At 53.3% G+C, this 18,591-nt stretch overlaps 2 protein-coding genes across 8 annotated transcripts; both read left to right on the top strand.

Annotated features, from left to right (window-relative positions):
* Window positions 1-3,896: 3,896 nt before the first annotated feature.
* Window positions 3,897-7,348, top strand: GALT (galactose-1-phosphate uridylyltransferase). Its single transcript, XM_027550077.1, has 11 exons — window positions 3,897-4,061; window positions 4,349-4,518; window positions 4,806-4,881; window positions 4,972-5,020; window positions 5,145-5,274; window positions 5,425-5,481; window positions 5,641-5,763; window positions 6,040-6,172; window positions 6,275-6,358; window positions 6,735-6,889; window positions 7,171-7,348. The coding sequence occupies exons 1-11, from the start codon at window positions 4,037-4,039 to the stop codon at window positions 7,249-7,251; spliced, it is 1,083 nt and encodes a 360-aa protein (XP_027405878.1). The 5' UTR covers window positions 3,897-4,036; the 3' UTR covers window positions 7,252-7,348.
* Window positions 7,349-8,916: 1,568 nt separating this feature from the next.
* IL11RA (interleukin 11 receptor subunit alpha) lies at window positions 8,917-18,581 on the top strand. Of its 7 annotated transcripts, none has more exons than XM_027550073.1 (14): window positions 8,917-8,994; window positions 9,985-10,100; window positions 12,086-12,185; window positions 12,477-12,537; window positions 13,759-13,928; window positions 14,063-14,177; window positions 14,328-14,360; window positions 14,446-14,612; window positions 15,296-15,459; window positions 16,542-16,683; window positions 17,009-17,128; window positions 17,247-17,343; window positions 17,591-17,673; window positions 18,170-18,577. In XM_027550073.1, exons 3-14 carry the CDS (start codon window positions 12,086-12,088, stop codon window positions 18,184-18,186), a joined length of 1,269 nt encoding a protein of 422 aa, XP_027405874.1. In that variant the 5' UTR covers window positions 8,917-8,994; window positions 9,985-10,100; the 3' UTR covers window positions 18,187-18,577. The 7 variants fall into 7 exon arrangements, with proteins under 7 accessions (XP_027405874.1, XP_027405876.1, XP_027405873.1 ...); XM_027550072.1 differs by lacking the exon at window positions 8,917-8,994 and adding an exon at window positions 9,085-9,194; XM_027550075.1 differs by lacking the exon at window positions 9,985-10,100 and having other exon boundaries at window positions 8,932-8,994.
* The last annotated feature ends 10 nt before the right edge of the window (window positions 18,582-18,591 follow it).

Below are 18,591 nucleotides of genomic sequence, written 5' to 3' on the forward strand. Positions count from 1 at the left end.
CTTCAAGAGCGATGGGAAGGGCATTGCAGTGAGCCAGTGAGACCTTCTCCAAGAGCAAAAGCACGGAGGAGAGACACAGCGTGGGGTCTTCCGGGGGCCGACAATTCTTTCTTTATTCAGAAGCACAAAATGTGAGAGGAGGGGCTTGTAAACCAACTGAAGGTTATCAGCCGCGGGGGAGTGATAAAGGAAGAGAAGCAGAAGAAACAGAAAAAAGGCAGCATAGTGCGGTGATAAGACTGACTGGATTAAAAACCTGGCCCCTGCCACCTACTAATTGTGTGATCTTGGACAAGTTGTTTAAACTCTTTGTAACTCAATTTTCTCATCTGTAAAATGGGTTGAATAAAAGTACATAGTTTATTGTGATGAAGACTAAACCAGTTAATATTTACAAAGCAATTAGAGTCTGGCATGTGGTGTCATGTGCTAGTTATATAAATAAAACATAAAGGAGAAGAGAATTGGAAGACTGTAGCCTCACACATGAGAATGATGGAATGAGAGGTCAACACAGTCAATATAACTGATATTGTTATAATAAATATAACTGAGTGGTCCTATTAAATGATGGGAAATGGTCATTGAGTTTCTCAGGAGGGACATGTAGCAGAGAGGTGAATTTACATTCACAAATCCATTCCTTTTGCTCTTGGGCAGCCAGATTATATTCCAATCTACTCAGTAGTTAGGTGAGAAGTATAGGCAGAAATGATGTATGCCACTTCAAGGTCTGGCTCCTAAAATCTGTGAAATTATTGACACACTCTTCTTGCCTTATCTATTATCATAGTTACATACAGTTAAGTAGTTAGTAGAAAATTCTGAATGTTGCATGGGACAGAGCGCTTCCTCTCTCCCACAGTGGACTCTGGTGCTAAGCCACTGAGTTTGCGGGTTGTTTGTTACAGCAACTAAGATTATTTATCCTGATTACTGAAGAGCAAAAGACTTGTTACAGTGTACTGTGCAGATAGAGTAGAGGCTGGGAAGATGGACTATTTTTTTTTTTTTTTTTTGAGATACTTTTAACTAAGACGGGAAAGATTTAGAAAGGGGTTATTGCAAGACTGAGGGAACATGTTTTTGTATTGGCTCTGGCTTCTGTGACACTCCTGAATTGACCATTCTTTAGTATCCCAAGTAGCAGGGACTACCCCAAAACTCTGGTCTCTGCCCTGCTGTTTTAGGAAGAGTCCTCTGGGACTGTCTAGGTCTTCAGCTCCCCTACCTGGTCTTTCAGAAATCTTCTCCAGCACACACTGTTTTAAAAAAAGAGAAAGGCTAATTATTAGAGAGATGCAAATCAAAACCACACTGAGGTATGACCTCACACGGGTCAGAATGGCCATGATCAAATCGTCTATAAACAATAAATTCAGGACAGGATGTGGAGAAAGGGGAACCTTCCTATCCTATTGGTAGGAATGTAAACTGGTACAGCCACTATGGAGAACAGTATGTAGGTTCCCTAAAAAATAAAAGTAGAGCTACCACATAATCCAGCAATCCCACTCCTCGGCATATATCCAGAGAATCATAATTCGAAAAGATGCTTGCTGACTTCTCTGGTGGTGTACTGGATAAGAATCTGCCTGCTAATGCAGGGGACACGGGTTCGACCTCTGGTGCAGGACGATTCTACATGTGGCAGAGCAACTAAGCCTGGGTGCCATAACTACTGAGCCCACCTGCTGCAACTACCAAAGCCTGAGAGCCTAAAGCCTATGCCCTGCAACAAGAGAAGCCACCACAAGGAGAAGCCCATGCACCACAACAAAGAGTATCCCCTGCTAACTTCAACTAGAGAAAGCCCACACAACAAAAAGCAGTGAAGACCCAACACAGCCAAAAATAAATAAATAAAATTTTATTAAAAAGAGAAAAGATGCAAGTACCCTAATGTTCATTGCAACACTCTTTATAATAGCCAAGACATGGAATCAACCTAAATGTCCATTGACATGGATAAAGGAGATGTGGTACATATACGCAATGTAATATTACTCAGCCATAAAAAAAGGATGAAATAACAGCAACACAGATGGACCTAGAGATTATCATACTAAGTGAAGTAAGTCAGACAGAAACCAGTAACCAAAGCATATATTGCTGGGACTTCCGTGGCAGTCCATTAGTTAAGACTTCATGCTTCCAATGCAGGGAACGCAGGTTGGATCTGTGGCCCTGGAACTAAGATCCCACACGCTATGGCAAAAAAAAAAAAAAAAAGGCTGAATATTTGGAAATTGCCTGGTAGTCCAGTGGTCTGTGCTTCCACTGCAGGGGGAATGGGTTTGATCCCTGGTCAGAGGATTAAGATCCCATATGCCATGTGGTATGACCAAAAATAAATAAGTAAAATAAACAAATAGTTTTTTTAAAAAAGCGCAAAACCCTTCCTGTTTTTCTTCATCCTGAACTCCCCTCTGGGCACACTGTTGTGGGGTCAGCTACAGTGGCTGCTGTAGTGGTAATATTTATTGTTAGCCGACAACATCCCCTTTCCACAAAAAGCAGATTTTTTTTATCCCTTTCCCTCCCTATTTCATGGGCAGCCAATGGGATATATAAAGCTCTGGTTTCTCAGCTCCGTGCCCTCTAGTGGTGGGCTTTAGATTTCAGTCTGGGGCAGAGATAAGGTAAATGACCTAAGACCCAGTTTTTACATCTGAGCTCAGCAAAACACCTGGCTTGACCTGGTGTGGCTTGGGGGAAGGGGCCTTCCTGCTACTGCCCAGCTCCTAGCTCACTAGGTTTCTATCTTAAGGTTCACGGAGGGAGTTTCCTGGTGGCCCAGTATTTAGGATTCTGGGCTCTCACTGCCATGACTCAGGTTCAATCCCTGGTTAGGGAACTGACCATCCTGTGCATGGTGTGCCAAAAAAAAAAAAAGAAAGGAAGGAAGAAAGGCAAGCTCACTGAAGTCTCAGAGACATTTCTAAGCATCAGGAAGAGCCTGTGAACTTGGGTCCACATCTCAGTTTGGCCACTTATCCTCTGGATGACCTTGAGGTCTCTGTTCTCCACTGCCAAATGGGGAGGATGTTCAGGCAATATTTAGATGACTCTATAAAGTGCCAGGGGAGGAATTAATTTGAAGTTTATTCTAGTTTTAGCCAACTGGTTTAATCCAAGGAAAAGTTGGAGAAGGGACAGGATTGTGCAAAGGAAACACCCCTGACCTCACCCAGATGGTTGTTGGAGCTACTGATAGTCCTATCCTCCCCACAATTTCAGATTTCTTACAGCCTTCTTACCCTGGCCACTTCCTGTGCTTTGTGTGTGTCTGTATATATGACACACAGAGAGAATATGGTTAGTTAGCCCCCTTTCCCCAAACCTGTTTCTGCTGCCTGGTGGGGCTAGCATATGGTTACAGTGAGGTACCCATTCCTTCAAATAGTTCCTGAAGCCAGGGTTTAGGTGAAGCAGCTCAAACCCCACAGCCCCCTATCCCATCCCCTTGCTTTTCCTCCACCAGAGTCACTGAACAGGTAAGTGAGGTGATTGTGGATCCAGGGTTATACCCTTACCTATCCTAGAATGTAAGCTCTGGGAGGGCTGAGACTATGACTTGTGCACACATGGACATCCTTTTGCGCCACATGGAGCCTAGGTTCCTGGCACGCGGTAGATGCTCAGTAGGTAAATATTTGCTGAATGAATGACCAAATGACTTAATGCAGCAAAGAAGTCTTTTAAGCATCCCAGAGCTGAGGGATCTGTAGTAAGCAGTTTCACAGAGGCTGTTTCAGGATAGTTAGTGGCTTTGGCCCTAGACTGGGATCATCAAAGTCGCCCCCTGTAGGGGTAGTCAGTCCTGAGCCCCGCCCCCAGGTGGTAGGGCGGACCCTCGGGATGTCACGTGCTGGCGGCTGTCCAATCATCGAGGCCGGGGCGGGGCGAGACAGAGAGGCGATGGGGGCGAAGTGAGCAGGCTCAAAGTTCCAGACGATACCTACCCCGCGGTGGCCTCCAGTCGCGTCGCGGAGCGTGTCCTGAGCAGCGCCAGCAGGCGTTAGAGGCGGACGCCATGGCCACAACCTTCCGGGCAAGCGGTAACTGCAGGGCGGCCGGGACTCGCTGGGACGCGAAACTGAACCCTCCCCTTCCTTAGGAAGTTGTCGTCCCTGCCCGCGGGTCGGCGCGCCCACCGGTCCAGGCACGCGCGGCGAAGGGACACGCCGGTGTTGGGGCTGCAGGCTAATTGGCGCTGGGAACGCCCAAGCTCCGGCCTCTAGCTCTTGAGCAGGGTGGGGCCAAGAGGTTGCATCCGAGCTTGGGCCTTCTGCAGGGGAGAAGGGGGCGAAGAGCTTTGTGACTGATCTGGACTCTCTGCCGCCAGAGCATCAGCATATCCGCTACAACCCGCTACAAGATGAGTGGGTGCTGGTGTCAGCGCACCGCATGAAGCGTCCCTGGCAGGGGCAGGTAGAGCACCAGCCTCTGACAACAGTACCCCGCCATGACCCCCACAACCCTCTCTGTCCGGGGGCCACACGGGCCAATGGAGAGGTCAGTCTTTAAATCCTACATCTGCAGGCTTGGCGGGGGGGTGGGGCGGGGTGGGTGGGAGTAGGGGGAGTAGCTCCATCTCCTTTCCCTTACGGCTCCCCTTCACCCCACAGAGGAATGGACCCTAACCCTTCACCTCACAGGGGGAGTGGACCTCCTTCTGGGTCATATCCCACCAAGTCTTTCTGACCTCAGAGTGGCCTTCCCCACCTACTTATAACCTTGGGACCCACCAGATGACTGGTGATATAGGCCAGCAAAGGCTTCTAGCCCATCCTTGTCTGTAGGTGAATCCTGACTATGAAGGCACCTTCCTGTTTGACAACGACTTCCCAGCTCTGCAGCCTGATGCCCCTAGTCCAGGTAACCTGGCTCTGGGTGCTGTTGGGGAGCAAAGAGGTTGTACCTTGTTGGGGGACTTCTACTGCATAGAGTGATACCCCTTTATCTTAGGACCCAGTGATCACCCCCTTTTCCAAGCAGAGGCTGCTCAAGGAGTTTGGTAACAATAAATTTCTACTCTTACACCCTTCAACCTGGGGCCTGGACTGAATACTAGGATTGGGCCCTACCCCCAACACAGCAAGCCCTATACCTATGTCATCTCTCCTTCCTTCACCACCTAGTAAGGTCATGTGCTTCCACCCCTGGTCGGATGTGACACTGCCTCTCATGTCGGTCCCTGAAATCCGAGCTGTCGTTGATGCTTGGGCCTCAGTCACAGAGGAACTGGGTGCCCAGTACCCTTGGGTGCAGGTCTGTGAGGTTGCCCCCTCTACTAGGTGGTCAGGGAAGGGGTGGTAAAATTTGGTTCTGGGAATTGGCACTTTTATTTCCATGGGCTGTGGTCGGGAGGGGTTGACTTGGTGTCTTTTTGGCTTAAAGCTCCCTGCTTCTACTTCGTAGATCTTTGAAAACAAAGGAGCCATGATGGGCTGTTCTAACCCCCATCCCCACTGCCAGGTAAGAGTGTGAGGGGCTTCCATAGATTATCTGGGCTGAGTCCAACCCAGCACTGTGAGTTGGGGAACTGGAGTAAGGGAAGGGCCAGAGGAAGTATGCTACTGATGAGGAGGCTCAGGGGGTGAAGGATCTGTCTGCTCTTCTACTGCCCCTTGACAGGTGTGGGCCAGCAGCTTCCTGCCAGATGTTGCCCAGCGTGAGGAGCGATGTCAGCGGGCCTATCAGAGTCAGCATGGAGAACCCCTGCTTGTGGAGTACAGCCGCCAGGAGCTGCTCAGGAAGGTGGGAGAAAGCCAAATCTTGTGTCCCTAAGAAGCCCTTAACCTCACCCCAAAAGGAGAGGTGTGTGAAGAAGGGTAGAACAGAAGTAGCAGAGAGACTTGCTAGGGGACACAGCAATAAGCTAAAAGAAAGATAATGAAGACTTAGACTAGGGTGATAGTGACAGAGGTGGTGAGAAGCCATCAGTTTCTACATAGGTTTTTTGGTCTTCCCATACCTATTTGCTGGCCTCCTCACACCCACCTTGATGACATCATTTCCATTGGGTTGGCCTAGGAACGTCTGGTCCTAACTAGTGAGCACTGGTTGGTGCTGGTCCCCTTCTGGGCAGTGTGGCCCTTTCAGACATTACTGCTGCCCCGTCGGCATGTGCGGCGGCTGCCTGAGCTGACCCCTGCTGAGCGTGACGGTGAGTCTCCCAGCTGGGCCCCTGGGGCCAGGCTTTGGCTGGGGATGGCTCTGGTGGGGACAGCATCTGTGCCCCAGACTGAGAGTTAGGCTCTGATTCCAGATCTATCCTCCATCATGAAGAAGCTCTTGACCAAGTATGACAACCTATTTGAAACATCCTTCCCCTACTCCATGGGCTGGCACGGTGAGGCTTCCAGAGTACCTATGTCTATCCCCAACGCCATTTCTGGGCTCCTGGGTCCCAGCTTAGTGGGCTGCAACTCCCAGTAGGCCTTGGAACACTTGCTGGGGAAGCATTCAGAGCAGATATGCCAGAACTGAGAGTGGAGACGCAAACTTAGTGAAACTATGTCTCCCAGTGCACTTTCTGGTGCCTTGTCTCTCTGGCAGAGAATGCGGGAAGATGTAGTTTTCAGGTACCTGCTATGGTTTGGGGAGAAGGCAACGGCACCCGACTCCAGTACTCTTGCCTGGAAAGTCCCAGGGACGGAGGAGCCTGGAGCTAAGCTGAAGAACTAAGAAAGGACCCTTCCCAACCATCTCTGCCTTCTTTTTGTCAGGGGCTCCCACAGGATCAGAGGCTGGAGCCAACTGGGACCACTGGCAGCTACATGCTCATTATTACCCTCCACTCCTGCGCTCTGCTACAGTCCGGAAGTTCATGGTTGGCTATGAAATGCTTGCCCAGGCCCAGAGGGACCTCACCCCAGAGCAGGTCAGGATTTGGAACACCCTGGATCCTTGGATTCCCTTTTCTCTCCTGTTTACTCAAGGGATCCCAACAATCATGACCCTAAAAACCCCCATAACTTGGGTATTCCTGGGGACTCCAGAGCTGCTCAACTCCTTCATCTCTGGCTATTCCAGCAGTCCTTCTCACCAACCTCCCTGCCCCACACACCCTCCCCAGTGTCTAGTGTCTTCTCACATTCAGAACTCCATACCCCATTCTGGGCAAACATTACCCTCCCTAATTATCCCCTTTCCCCCTTCCAGGCTGCAGAAAGACTAAGGGCACTTCCTGAGGTTCATTACCGCCTGGGGCAGAAGGACAGGGAGACAGCAGCCATCGCCTGACCACGCTGACCACAGGGCCTTCTGTCTGAGGAACCAGGGCTTAGAATTTGGGCAGATGTGGGATCAATAAAACTATGCTTCTCAAACTTTAATCACATATTCTAATGCCAGATGAGTGTGAACTCTGATCCCCTGGGGGTCTGGGGTTAAAGGCTGAAGGCATAGCTCCAGCTACAACCTTCTTTGTCAACTTTTTTGCTTACTCAGTCACTCAGTTGTGTCTGACTCTTTGCGACCCTTTGGACTGTAACCCACCAGGTTCCTCTGTCCATGGAATTTTCCAGGCAGGAATACTGGAGTGAGTTGCCATTTCCTCCTCCAAGTGGAACTTCCCGACCCAGGGATTGAACCTGTGACTCCAAGAGATGTGCAAAAATTTAAGAGTGCGACCTCCCCACCTCTCCTTCGCCCCAAATCTCTGAACAAAATTAATACTCAATGTCATGTGTGGCTTATAGAGTCTTTTACTCCTAGGGTAACAAAGGCAGCCCAGTTTAAAATTGTTTTAGAATCCTTTGTTCTTATCTTTGGCTGAGGGAAAACCAGAGCCTCCCTTGCACCATCCCTAGGGTGTCAACTCACCAAGCCTGGGACTGAGGGTTTAGTGGGCATCAGGCGAGGAGGATCCTAGTCCCAGTGGTCAGTGGCCAGGCCCTGGGCCGCTGGCCAGAACCCTGGCTTTGTGAGTGGCTGCATCTTGGCTCTGCTCCAGCCCACAGGGGCTGAATGGGCGGGCAGGGAACGTGTACGTGGCTTTTTGTCCTTGGCCTTTCCAGACTCCCACATGCAGCATGTATGCATAGTGTCTGAACACCTCTGTTGCCCCTGTGCCCCAGTCATTGCAGAGGACAGAAGATAGCCCTGGCAGGGAGGGGCTGCCAGAGTTAGGAGCCCTGAGGCCTGGAAGGAGGGCATGGTTTGCAGACTGACCCTGGGTCCAGCCACACTTCTCTGGACCTGTTTCCCTGGCAAGACTGTAACTGCGGGAATAACAAGTCATACAACCCAGGAGATGTGATGCACCTAGGGTCCTCCAAACATTTAGGTGAAGTCAGGAGCTTGTGAGTGATGCAGGAATGGCCAGAACACTTTTTGTCTCCTTTCTTTCCAAGGGAATTGAGACTGTGGTGGGGGGAATCACATCAGGCAGGACCGTAATACCCTAACCCAGGATAACCTTCACTGCCTTCCAGCCCGGGGTCCTGTCTTCCTAAGAGACCCTGGAGGGGAAGGGTCAACTTGGAGTGTTGCCCTGTTTTGAAGACGCTCAGACAAACGTGGCACACATTTTCCTTGAGCCCCCATTGACTGGGGAATGGAACCCTAGATGGGCGGCTAGTTTCTTAAGACATACATTCCTACTACCTTTGAATGGCCTGCTTTTGGAGTCATCTGGGGAGTTTTAAACAGTACTGATTTAATTGCAGTGTGGCTTGGCGGTTATAAAACCACGATGTCCAGTGACGTTTGAGACCCACCGCCTTAACAGCGGTCCACCTCCTTGTCTTATCTGGAGTCAGGGGCACCTTCAGCTTCCCCGGTCACCTGCCCAGTAGCTCCTAAGCCACAAAACCTGAGGCTTTGTTTGCGGACAGCTGGGAGGGGGAGGGGCCTGGGAGCTTCGGATCCCGCGGTCCCAGGAGGAGGGGCTTTCGGGGCCTGGACCCAGGAACCCAGCTCCACGCTCCGTCCCCCGGCGGCAGCCTCCTCAGTCCCGGACGGGACAGGAAGTGTCCGGCCGAGGTGGGGGTGGAGGTGATTGGCAGTTGGAGGCTCCAATGGGCCGAGACCCCCCCTATTTCACCCTGCTCCTTCCATTGGCGCCTGGGCGGAGCCGCCCCCACGGCGGGGCCCCAGGGCGGGAGGGAGTCGAGGCCGGGGCAGAGGGCGAGGGTGAGGGCGAGGGCGAGGGCGGAGGGCGCTGGCGGCGGCGGCCGCGGAAGGTGAGGCCTGATGGGGCCGCGGGTGAACTGGCGGGAGCCTCGCCAGGAGAGGGCGGGGCAGGGGGGTGTGGGATTGAGCGACTGACGGACTGTCAGTGTGCGTGTGCGTGTGTGTGTGTGTGTGTGTTTGTGTGTGTGCGCGCGCGCGCGCCTGTGAGACTGCCAAAGCTGTGTGTGACGATGTCAGTGTGCGAGACTTCACAACAGAGTCGCTTGGTGCAACTGTCAGCTAGTATGCCTGCGGGTGTCGCTGTGCTTGTGGCTGAGTCTGCATGTGGCTGTGCGGGTGTGCGATTCCGTGTGCGTGTGTCAGTGTGCAGTGTGGGGGCAGAGATTGGGTCAAGCGTTTGTGCGGGTGAGACGGCCCGTGAGCACAGCGGGGCAACTGTGTTTTGGGAAGGTCTCTGCAGGATCTGAGATCGTGTCTGCCAGCGTGAGAGTGCGTGGCTGGGTTTATGTGTGCTCAGGTGTGACTTCAGCCGTGGCAGAGTAAGAATGGGACTTGCACTCCACGTGTATCCTGTGTCCTGACTGTTAGACCGGGGAGGGGTGGAGCTGGGTTTGCATCTTGGGGACCCACTTCGGTAGGTAGCTGATGACACTGACCTTTCTACTCAGTGGCCTGCGTGGAAGGACCCATCCCAACACACTTGACTTGCCCTTCTTTCAGTGCTCCTGTCACTGGCCCTTTGATTCGTATTTTCTGTTTCCCTGCCTGACTCAGTTTTCTATGTCTTTTTCTCTCCCTATTACTTTCTTCCTAGAGCTCACACTCTATGTCTCTTCACAGTTTCGTCTCTCCAGGGATCTCTGCTAAGAGCCCCTTGGAAGAAGAAGCTTAAACCATGATGAGGAGTTGCTCACAGGGAGTGCTGTGACCCCCATCCCAGGGGCGGAGTGCTAAGTGTATGTGTGACTGTGCAAGGAAGACTTCGATGTCTGTGCCTTTGTGCGTGTCTGGGTATGTGTAAATGTACATGTCTCAGTGTATCGGTGTAACTGAGTGGCTGTACCTAAGAGTGTGTGTCTGAGGGTAAGTGTGGGTCTTGTGAGTCTGGCACCAGGGACCAAAGGCATTTCCTGGTGCTGGGGCCTGAAGAGGAGAGCGGGGAGGTGGAGGGAGGTGAGAAATGGCTGGAACATCCAGGGGAGGAGGAAGCTGGACTCTGGCTTTTCTTTATATCCCTCAACATGGGGCCTCTCTTCCCCTTAAAACACAGCCAGCTGTACCCTAAGGAAATATTTGCTGGGAAGTTAGTATGAAAAGAGTGGAAGCACAAGTGTGTGTCTGCTTTTTCATTTGAGTGTGTCCATGTGTGTTCAGGGGAGTGTCTTTGTTGATGGTGCCTAGGGAAGCCCCCTTGAGTGTGCCTGTGTTTGGCTGTGTGAGAACACAGGGAACCTCTCACTGACAGAGACAGAGCAGCCCTCCTTTCTCTCTGGCTGTGCCTGCCTGTGCCTGTGGCTTCCTTTCCAGACTTGGGGGAGGCCTCTTCCCTTCCCAGGGCCTTGGGTGAGAGGGGGTGGGAGGGGAAGAGGGAGGAGGGGGAGGGGGCCTGGCTAGGGGCCGGCAGAGCTGCGGGGGCGCAGAGGGGCGGGGGCAGGGAAGGGGAAGGAGGGGACGATTCTGGGGTCGCAGAACTGAGTGGAGCTGAGACGGTACTGTAGCTGGTGGGAGGAAGTCCTGGAGGCCATGGACGGTCAGCCACTGGGATCACCGAGGTAGGGCAGGGCTGAGCAGGGTAAATGTGGCTGGGGGGCTGGGGTAAGCCACTGGACACACTCGGACAGACACACAGACCCATAGAGGTCCCTGCTCAGTTCTGTGGGTGGAGGGATTTGGGCTCTCCCTCTTCTAGAGCCCTTGCCTGGGGCCCTTTCCCCATCTGCCCCTTCTCCTGCCCCAGTTCCCACCTCCCCACTGCCTTTCTCCTCCTGTTTTCTCCCAGCCTGAGTCCCTCTCTTGTAGCACCCCAATCCCCCACACATACACAGTTGGTTATGTTTTCAGCCTTTGTGAGATCCTGCTGCCCTAGCCCAGCCCCCACCGCCTCCCGGTCCTCATCTCTGGGCATCTCTGGTCCCGTGGCCCCCACCCAGCCTCCTGTTCCCCCGGGCTCCTAGCTCCCCTCAGCCTCCTCTCCCCTCCCGCCACCCTGTCTCCATCTGCTGGCTCCTCGCCCGCCCCAGCCTCTGGCAGCAGCTCGGGCATCTGGATCTGCTTAACTCTGCAGCCTCAGCCTGCACCCTAGCCCTGTCCAGCCTCCCAGGCTTGAGACCAACAAGATTCCAGAGTCAGGCTCACAGGAGCGGCCCAAATAGCCAGAGCAAGGGGCCAGGCTTGGCAGCCAGCGCAGGGCTAGGCCTCATGGCAGGGGAGCAGGGTGGGCTCAGACCTACTCTTGACAGTCCCCGCCCCAGGGTGACAAGGATGGCCACAGGTCAGTCAGAGGCAGCGGCTGTCCCTGGGCCAGTTGGGGATGGACACGAAATTCCCAACAGCTGGATTGGAGGAGTTAATGGGAGTGATGGAGCCTGAGCCAGCGCTTGGTGCCAGGGGTGGGCGCCAAGGGTGGTGTGGGGGGCGGTGGGGGGGTGGCGGTGCTGGCAGAGGCTGTTGCCTCCGGCTTTTGTTCTGGGCCCTAAGCCCATGGCTGAGAAGGAGGGTGTGATGGTGTGTGATGGGGTGTGTGTGTGTGTGTGTACTCACACACAGCACTAGGTGTATGGTGGAAAGGGGACCTTACATCAGATCCTCCAATGATGTCTGATAGCCTTACCCCACATGGATCCTCTTCCTCCTAGAAAGCCCCAGTTTGGAAGAGGAGGAGGCAGGCTTTAGCCTCCCGTCTTGGGCATGTGGTATCGCTGACCTTGCTTTTCTCCTGCAGATGAGCAGCAGCTGCTCAGGGCTGAGCAGGGTCCTGGTGGCCGTGGCTGCAGCCCTGGTGTCTGCCTCCTCTCCCTGCCCCCAGGCCTGGGGCCCCCCAGGTAAGAAGAATCCTGCTCTATGACCCCCCAACTCTGATTTGTGATGCCACCAGCACTGTAGCCCCTTCTCAGGCCTGCCCTGTGACCCTCGCAACCACTGACATCCAACCTGGCAACATTCTCTCTCCACCCTGCCCTTTGAGCTCTCTCCAGACTATAACATGATGCTTTGACCCTATGACCCCACGCGGGTCTTAAAAGTCCATCCCTTATCCTGTCATTCTCACAAAGTGTGGGGTAGGATGGGAGAGAGGGAAAGGAAGAGCCTCTGCTCAAAAGTGCCTTCCACAGGGGTCCAGTATGGGCAGCTTGGCAGGGCCCTGATGCTGTGTTGCCCTGGAGTGACTGCTGGGTAAGTGTTCCACTGGCCTGTTGGGTTGATGGAACCCTCTCATGACGCTTTCTTGACCTTGCCCTGTCCTCAGACCCCTCCCATCCTTGCCCCTTGTATCTGTAACCTTCATCTCTCTGTCCTAACCCTCAAACCATCCTTATTCAACTGAACCTTCAACCTACATATACTGAGCACCTGCTAATTGCCTGGTCTCTTCTAGCTAGACCTGGGATACAGCAGTGCACAAGCCAGGCAAGATGCCAGGTAGTAATACCTGCAGGGCAGAAAATCAAAAGGGAGTGATGTGGAAGAGGAGAACTGAATGACCACTTTTTATTGGTCATCAGGGAAGGCCTCTCTGAGGAGGTGATATATATATATTTTATTTGGTTGCACTGGGTCTTAGTTGTGGCATGTGGGGTCTAATTCCCTGATGAGGGATCAAACCTGGGGGCCCCTGGGCCCCCTGCATTGGGAATGTGGAGTCTTAGACACTGGACCATTAGGGAAATCCATGAGGAGGTGATATTGAAGCTGATTTCTGAAAGTGAAGTGAAAGTGAAGTCACTCAGTCGTGTCCGACTCTTTGCGACCCCATAGACTGTAGCCTACCAGGCTCCTCTGTCCATGAGATTTTCCAGGCAATAGTACTGGAGTGGATTGCCATTACCTTCTCCAGGGGATCTTCCCAACCCAGGGCTCGAACCCGGGTCTCCTGCATTGTAGACAGACACTTTACCGTCTGAGCCACCAGGGAAGTCAAGGTTATGGTATAAGCAAGCATTCCTGACAGAGGGAACAGCTAGTGCAAAGCCCTGAAGTGGGAGTGAGTTCCATACTTTTAAAAAAAAAATCACAGTTTTATACTTTTAAACTTTATTTATTTTTGGCCATGACCTGGCTTGCAGAATCCTAGTTTCCCGACCAGGGATCGAACCTGGGCCCTCAGCAATGGAAGCACAGAGTCCTAACCACTGGACCACTAGGGAATTCCTGAGCGCCACAGTCTTGAACTGAAAGAAGCACAACCTAACTGAAGTGCAGTGGTGGAAGGGGAGAGAGGGAGGTGATGAAGAAAAAAAGTAAGGTGAGGGCTAGATCACCAGGGGTTTTGTATGCCAGCAAACGGAGTTTGAATTTTACCACAAGCATACCAAGAAGCCAGGGGAGGGCTATGGCATGGTCTGACGCATACTTTGACTCTTCCTTCCATCTATCATCATCTCTTCTCACCCTCAGGGCCCCGGTGTCCTGGTTTCGGGACGGGGAGACAAGGCTGCTCCAGGGACCTGCCTCTGGGCTAGGGCCCAAACTGGTCCTGGCCCGAGCAGAAAGCACTGACGAGGGCACCTATACCTGCCGGACCCTGGACGGTGCACTTAGGGGCATGGTGACCCTGCGGCTAGGCTGTGAGTTGGGGAGGAGTGTTGTGGGGGAGTGATGAGAAGTGGGGCTCCTGAGGGACTGCAGGCCCAGAGGAAGCCCTCTGGGATGGGGAGGGCCTGGGGGCGTCTCACTCTCCAGCTGCGCCCTCTGCCTCTAGACCCCCCGGCCCGCCCCGTTGTTTCCTGCCGGGCTGCTGACTATGAGAACTTCTCCTGCACTTGGAGTCCCAGCCAGGTTAGCGGTTTACCCACCCGCTACCTCACCTCCTACAGGTGTGTCCAGCATCGGCTGTCTATGCCTATATATTTGGGTGTATAGCAAAATGTGGGTGTGGGAGTAGGTGGGGAGGTATTGAAGGAGGCCTGAGAGAGAGGGAGGACCCTCCTTTCCTTCCTGACCTCAGATGACCTCTTCCCTGCCAGGAAGAAGACTGTGCCGGGAGCTGATGGCCAAAGGTAGGATGTGAGGGGGAAGCTGGGGGCTCCAGCTGGATCCCACAGTGAGCATTTCCAGAGTCCAAGACCACATCCTTTCTCCTAGGATGAGCCCATCCACAGGGCCCTGGCCATGCTTACAGGACCCCCCTGGGGCGGCCCGCTGTATAGTCCATGGGGCAGAGTTCTGGAGCCAGTATCGGATCAATGTGACTGAAGTGAACCCCCTGGGGGCCAGCACCCGCCTGCTGGATGTGAGCTTGCAGAGCATCTGTGAGTACCCAGTCCTAGAGGTCTCCCCAGATCCCTACCACAGAGACCCCAGACTGGACCCCAGAGTATAGATAGCCCCGTAATTCATAACCCTCCTTCTGCTGAGCTCCCACACAGTTCCCTCCCAACACAGGTCTATTTCAGCACACAGATGGCCCCCAGGGAGACTTCAGCAGAATCCAAAGAGATCAGAACCCTAGGAGGCAGGGTTCCTTCAGCTTCTAGAGGTTACTGCCACCACCCCTTTCCCTTTCAAGTCCTTCCTGGCTGCCCAACCCCAGTGCTGCCTCTCTGCTTCCAGGCCCAGTGCTAAATGCAGCTCCATCTCACATCTTCCCTGCCCAGTGGAAACCCCTCACTGGCTTCCTCTTGACTTGTGTGTGGGAGGGGATCATGAAGGCTCTGGCTGGAATTTGGGCCAACTCATCTTCCTTGGAGGGAAAACAGATCACTCTTTAACTCACTCAATAAACATTTCAAAAATCCATCCTCAGATAACAGGGATGACAGATCCTGAGCCTAAGGGATGATCAAGCCTAAGATTTCCCCAAGTTCCTTGGCAGTGCTGCCCCTTTGGGACTTTTAGGCACACACCTGCCTTCCCTCTGGAGGCGATGGGAGAAGGATGAGCCCTCTCTTGTGCTCTGACTTTGTGTCCCCCCTCCCCCTTCACCTGCCCTCAGTGCGCCCTGACCCGCCCCAGGGCCTGCGGGTAGAGTCAGTGCCTGGCTATCCTCGCCGCCTGCGTGCTAGCTGGACATACCCTGCCTCCTGGCCCCGCCAGCCCCACTTCCTGCTCAAGTTCCGTCTGCAGTACCGTCCAGCACAGCATCCAGCCTGGTCTACGGTGAGGCCTTGGAGTGCACCCTGGTCTGGGGCTGTGTGTCCTGTCTCTAGATCCTCCAGATCTCCTCAGATCTGGGAGGTCACTGATACCCCGTGGGCTCTCCGCCTACAGAGCACTCTCCCTAGGCCAGGCCTTGTCACAGGGACTGCGCCTCCTCCCTCCGCCCTCCAGGGCTATAACTGATGTCAGCCCATCTGTGGGTAGATAGCAGTGACTTTTTAAAAATAACTTTTCTAGGAAAGGGAGGGCTTTTCACCCAGAGGCACAGACACTGATATACTCATGTGTGAATAAAGGTGAATTCCCGCCTCTGGAGGTGGCAGAGATTGCTAGCATCAGGCCCAGGGAGCTGCTGCCTCAGATAATAACCAATATTTACTGAACACTGTCTACCAAGCACTGTGCTTCACATTTACTATCTCCTTCAGGTGTACTTTCAGAGAAGGCAATGGCACCCCACTCCAGTACTCTTGACTGGAAAATCCCATGGACGGAGGAGCCTGGAAGGCTGCAGTCCATGGGATCGCTGAGGGTCGGACATGACTGAGCGACTTCACTTTCACTTTTCACTTTCATGCATTGGAGAAGGAAATGGCAACCCACCCCAGTGTTCTTGCCTGGAGAATCCCAGGGACGGGGGAGCCTGGTGGGCTGTCGTCTCTGGGGTCGCACAGAGTCAGACACGACTGAAGTGACTTAGCCTTAGGTGTACTTTAGGTGTACACATGTACTATCTCCTTTAGGTCTATTCACCTCTGTTTTACAAATGGAGAAACTGAGGCACAGAGAGAGGCCCAAGGTCACTCAGTAAGTGGCACAGCAAAGATCTGAACCCAGGCAGTCAGTCTGAAATCACAGCCTATCTACAGAACCACTATGCACTTTTGTCTTGTGAACGCTAGGTGTAGACCTAACACCACCAGCCACCCTATATGAAGCTCAGAAGGCTGCATCAGACTGACAGGGACTGGACTGGGAGGAAAGGGTGCTTTTTGCAGACTGGGGCTGGAGGCGGGTGGGAGGGCAGGAAGGCTGAGTGCTTATAACTGGATAACCTGCCAGGGAACTATCTGCACTCCCAGGTGGAGCCAGCTGGATTGGAGGAGGTGATCACCGATGCTGTGGCTGGGCTGCCCCATGTAGTGCGGGTCAGCGCCCGGGACTTTCTGGATGCTGGCACCTGGAGCTCCTGGAGCCCCGAGGCCTGGGGGACTCCAAGCACTGGTGAGAGACAGAGCCTAAGGAAAGGGCAGAGGCCAAGCCAACTAGTATCTATCTGCAGGGACTAGCTGGCCACATTGCAATTGCGGCCCCAGGCTTCAGCTGTACTGCCTGCAGCCCTGCCCTAGCGTAAGCCCCGCTCTAGCTTTAACCCTGTCTCTCAGCCTTTACCCCTGCTTACTTACCGAAAGCTGGCTCTGCCCCTTCGAGCTCTGCCTCCTAGGCGCCGCAGGGTCCAACCCCGGCCCTGGCCTCTCCTGGCACCTGGCAGGCTCTGGCCTCTGTCCCCACCCCTCGTGGACACTTCTCAGGTCTCATCTCCCTCCAGAGCCCCTACCGAAGGAGATGCCAGTTGGGGACCAGCAACACACACAGACAGAGGAAGAACCTCAGGCAGACAGCCCCGCTCCCCCAAAGCCGTCCCTTCTACCCGACCCACAGCCACTTGGTGAGCTTAAGCAGATGGGCAAAGGTGGGAGAGAATGACACAGCCCCAGGGAAAAGGGGACACCGAGTCTGGTCAGGCAGGCTTGCTCTTGCAGCTGACATCTGACCCTCTGCCTCAGACCACAGAGACCCCCTGGAGCAGGTGGCCGTGCTGGCATCTTTGGGAATCTTCTCTTTCCTGGGACTGGTGGCTGGGGCCCTGGCATTGGGGCTCTGGTAAGTGACTGGCCCCTTAGCCTCTGATCCTACACAGATGCTCTGATACTCACAGACCACACCCATTCCTACCCCTCATGACCCCAATCCCAGCATATCTGATTCTGGAACCATTCTTCCTCCCTCTTCCACTCCCAACTTCATGATTCTACTCTTTGCTCTCTTGATCCTTTACTAATAAAACCTTTTTGGAAGAGTCTGAGATGCCCCACATTGTTAGGGAGACAACTTCTTTTTTGTGCTCTAGGCTAAGGTTGAGACCAGATGAGAAGGATGGACCCCAAAAATCTGGGCTCTTGGCCCCAATGATTTCAGTGGACAAGCTTCCAGGTGAGTGTGACATCTGGGAGGTTTGGACTTGGGAGATGTGTGACCTCATTTTGACTGTATGGATTAAGAGCCACATGCCTTAATCCTCATAAGGGTTTTGGGAATCAAAGGTGGGTCTCCTCATTCTTATGACTTCTGGACTCAGAGAGGGGCCTTTCATTCTTGAGTCCCTGGGCTTAGAGCTGGGTCTCTTCTGTCTCTTGCAGGATGCTGGGGCTCCTAGATGGGACTCCTTCATTTTCAGGGTATTATGCTCTGAGCTGGATGTCCATCTTTATTCTTGGGGTATCTGGATCCCCTCCCCTATTTCTTGATGTGCCTGGGCCCAGAGCTAGATCTACTCCCTCATCCCCAGGGTGTTGGGGCTTACACAAAAGTGGCTGCCCTATTCATTCTTGGAGTGTTGGGCTCATAACTGGGTCCCCTCCCTCATTCTCAGGGGATCTGGGACAAGATCTAGTCCTACCATCTCCCTTGATTTTCCTCTTTCTTGCAGGAGTCCCAAACCTGTAGAGGACCTTGGAGGCCTTCAGCTGATTCCACCCAATGCTGGTGTGGATGGATGGACAGATAGAACCCAGGCAGGACAGCAGATCCCCATGGAGGCGGGTTCTCAGCTGGAAGTTCTGTTTGGAGCCCATTTCTATGAGACTCTGTGTTCCCAACTTGCCAGTTGAAAGGTGCCTGGACCTCTGACTTCATCCCAGAGCTGGAGGTCTACCCGAAGAATGTGTGTAGATGTGTATGGCTGTGTGTGTCCAAGTGTATGTGAGACAGGGGACATGTGTTCTCTGCATGTATGTATATAGGTACCTGGGGAGTGTGTGTGGGTCTTATGCTCTTGGCTTTGCCCCTGGAGGGAGTTGTGAGGGTGTGAATAAAGAGAATGAGGAGGTTCTGTCTATTGACATGTCTCAC

Source organism: Bos indicus x Bos taurus, chromosome 8, assembly GCF_003369695.1.
Source record: "Bos indicus x Bos taurus breed Angus x Brahman F1 hybrid chromosome 8, Bos_hybrid_MaternalHap_v2.0, whole genome shotgun sequence".
Lineage (NCBI taxonomy): Eukaryota > Metazoa > Chordata > Mammalia > Artiodactyla > Bovidae > Bos > Bos indicus x Bos taurus.

Coding starts and splice junctions, on each gene's coding strand:
- IL11RA (XM_027550073.1), top strand. CDS start 12,086: ATGAGCAGCAGCTGCTCAGGGCTGAGCAGGGTCCTGGTGGCCGTGGCT. Junction 13,929..14,062: donor GGTGACCCTGCGGCTAGGCT/GTGAGTTGGGGA, acceptor CTCTGCCTCTAG/ACCCCCCGGCCCGCCCCGTT. Junction 16,684..17,008: donor CTGGGGGACTCCAAGCACTG/GTGAGAGACAGA, acceptor ATCTCCCTCCAG/AGCCCCTACCGAAGGAGATG.
- GALT (XM_027550077.1), top strand. CDS start 4,037: ATGGCCACAACCTTCCGGGCAAGCG. Junction 5,482..5,640: donor ACCCCCATCCCCACTGCCAG/GTAAGAGTGTGA, acceptor GCCCCTTGACAG/GTGTGGGCCAGCAGCTTCCT. Junction 6,359..6,734: donor CTACTCCATGGGCTGGCACG/GTGAGGCTTCCA, acceptor TCTTTTTGTCAG/GGGCTCCCACAGGATCAGAG.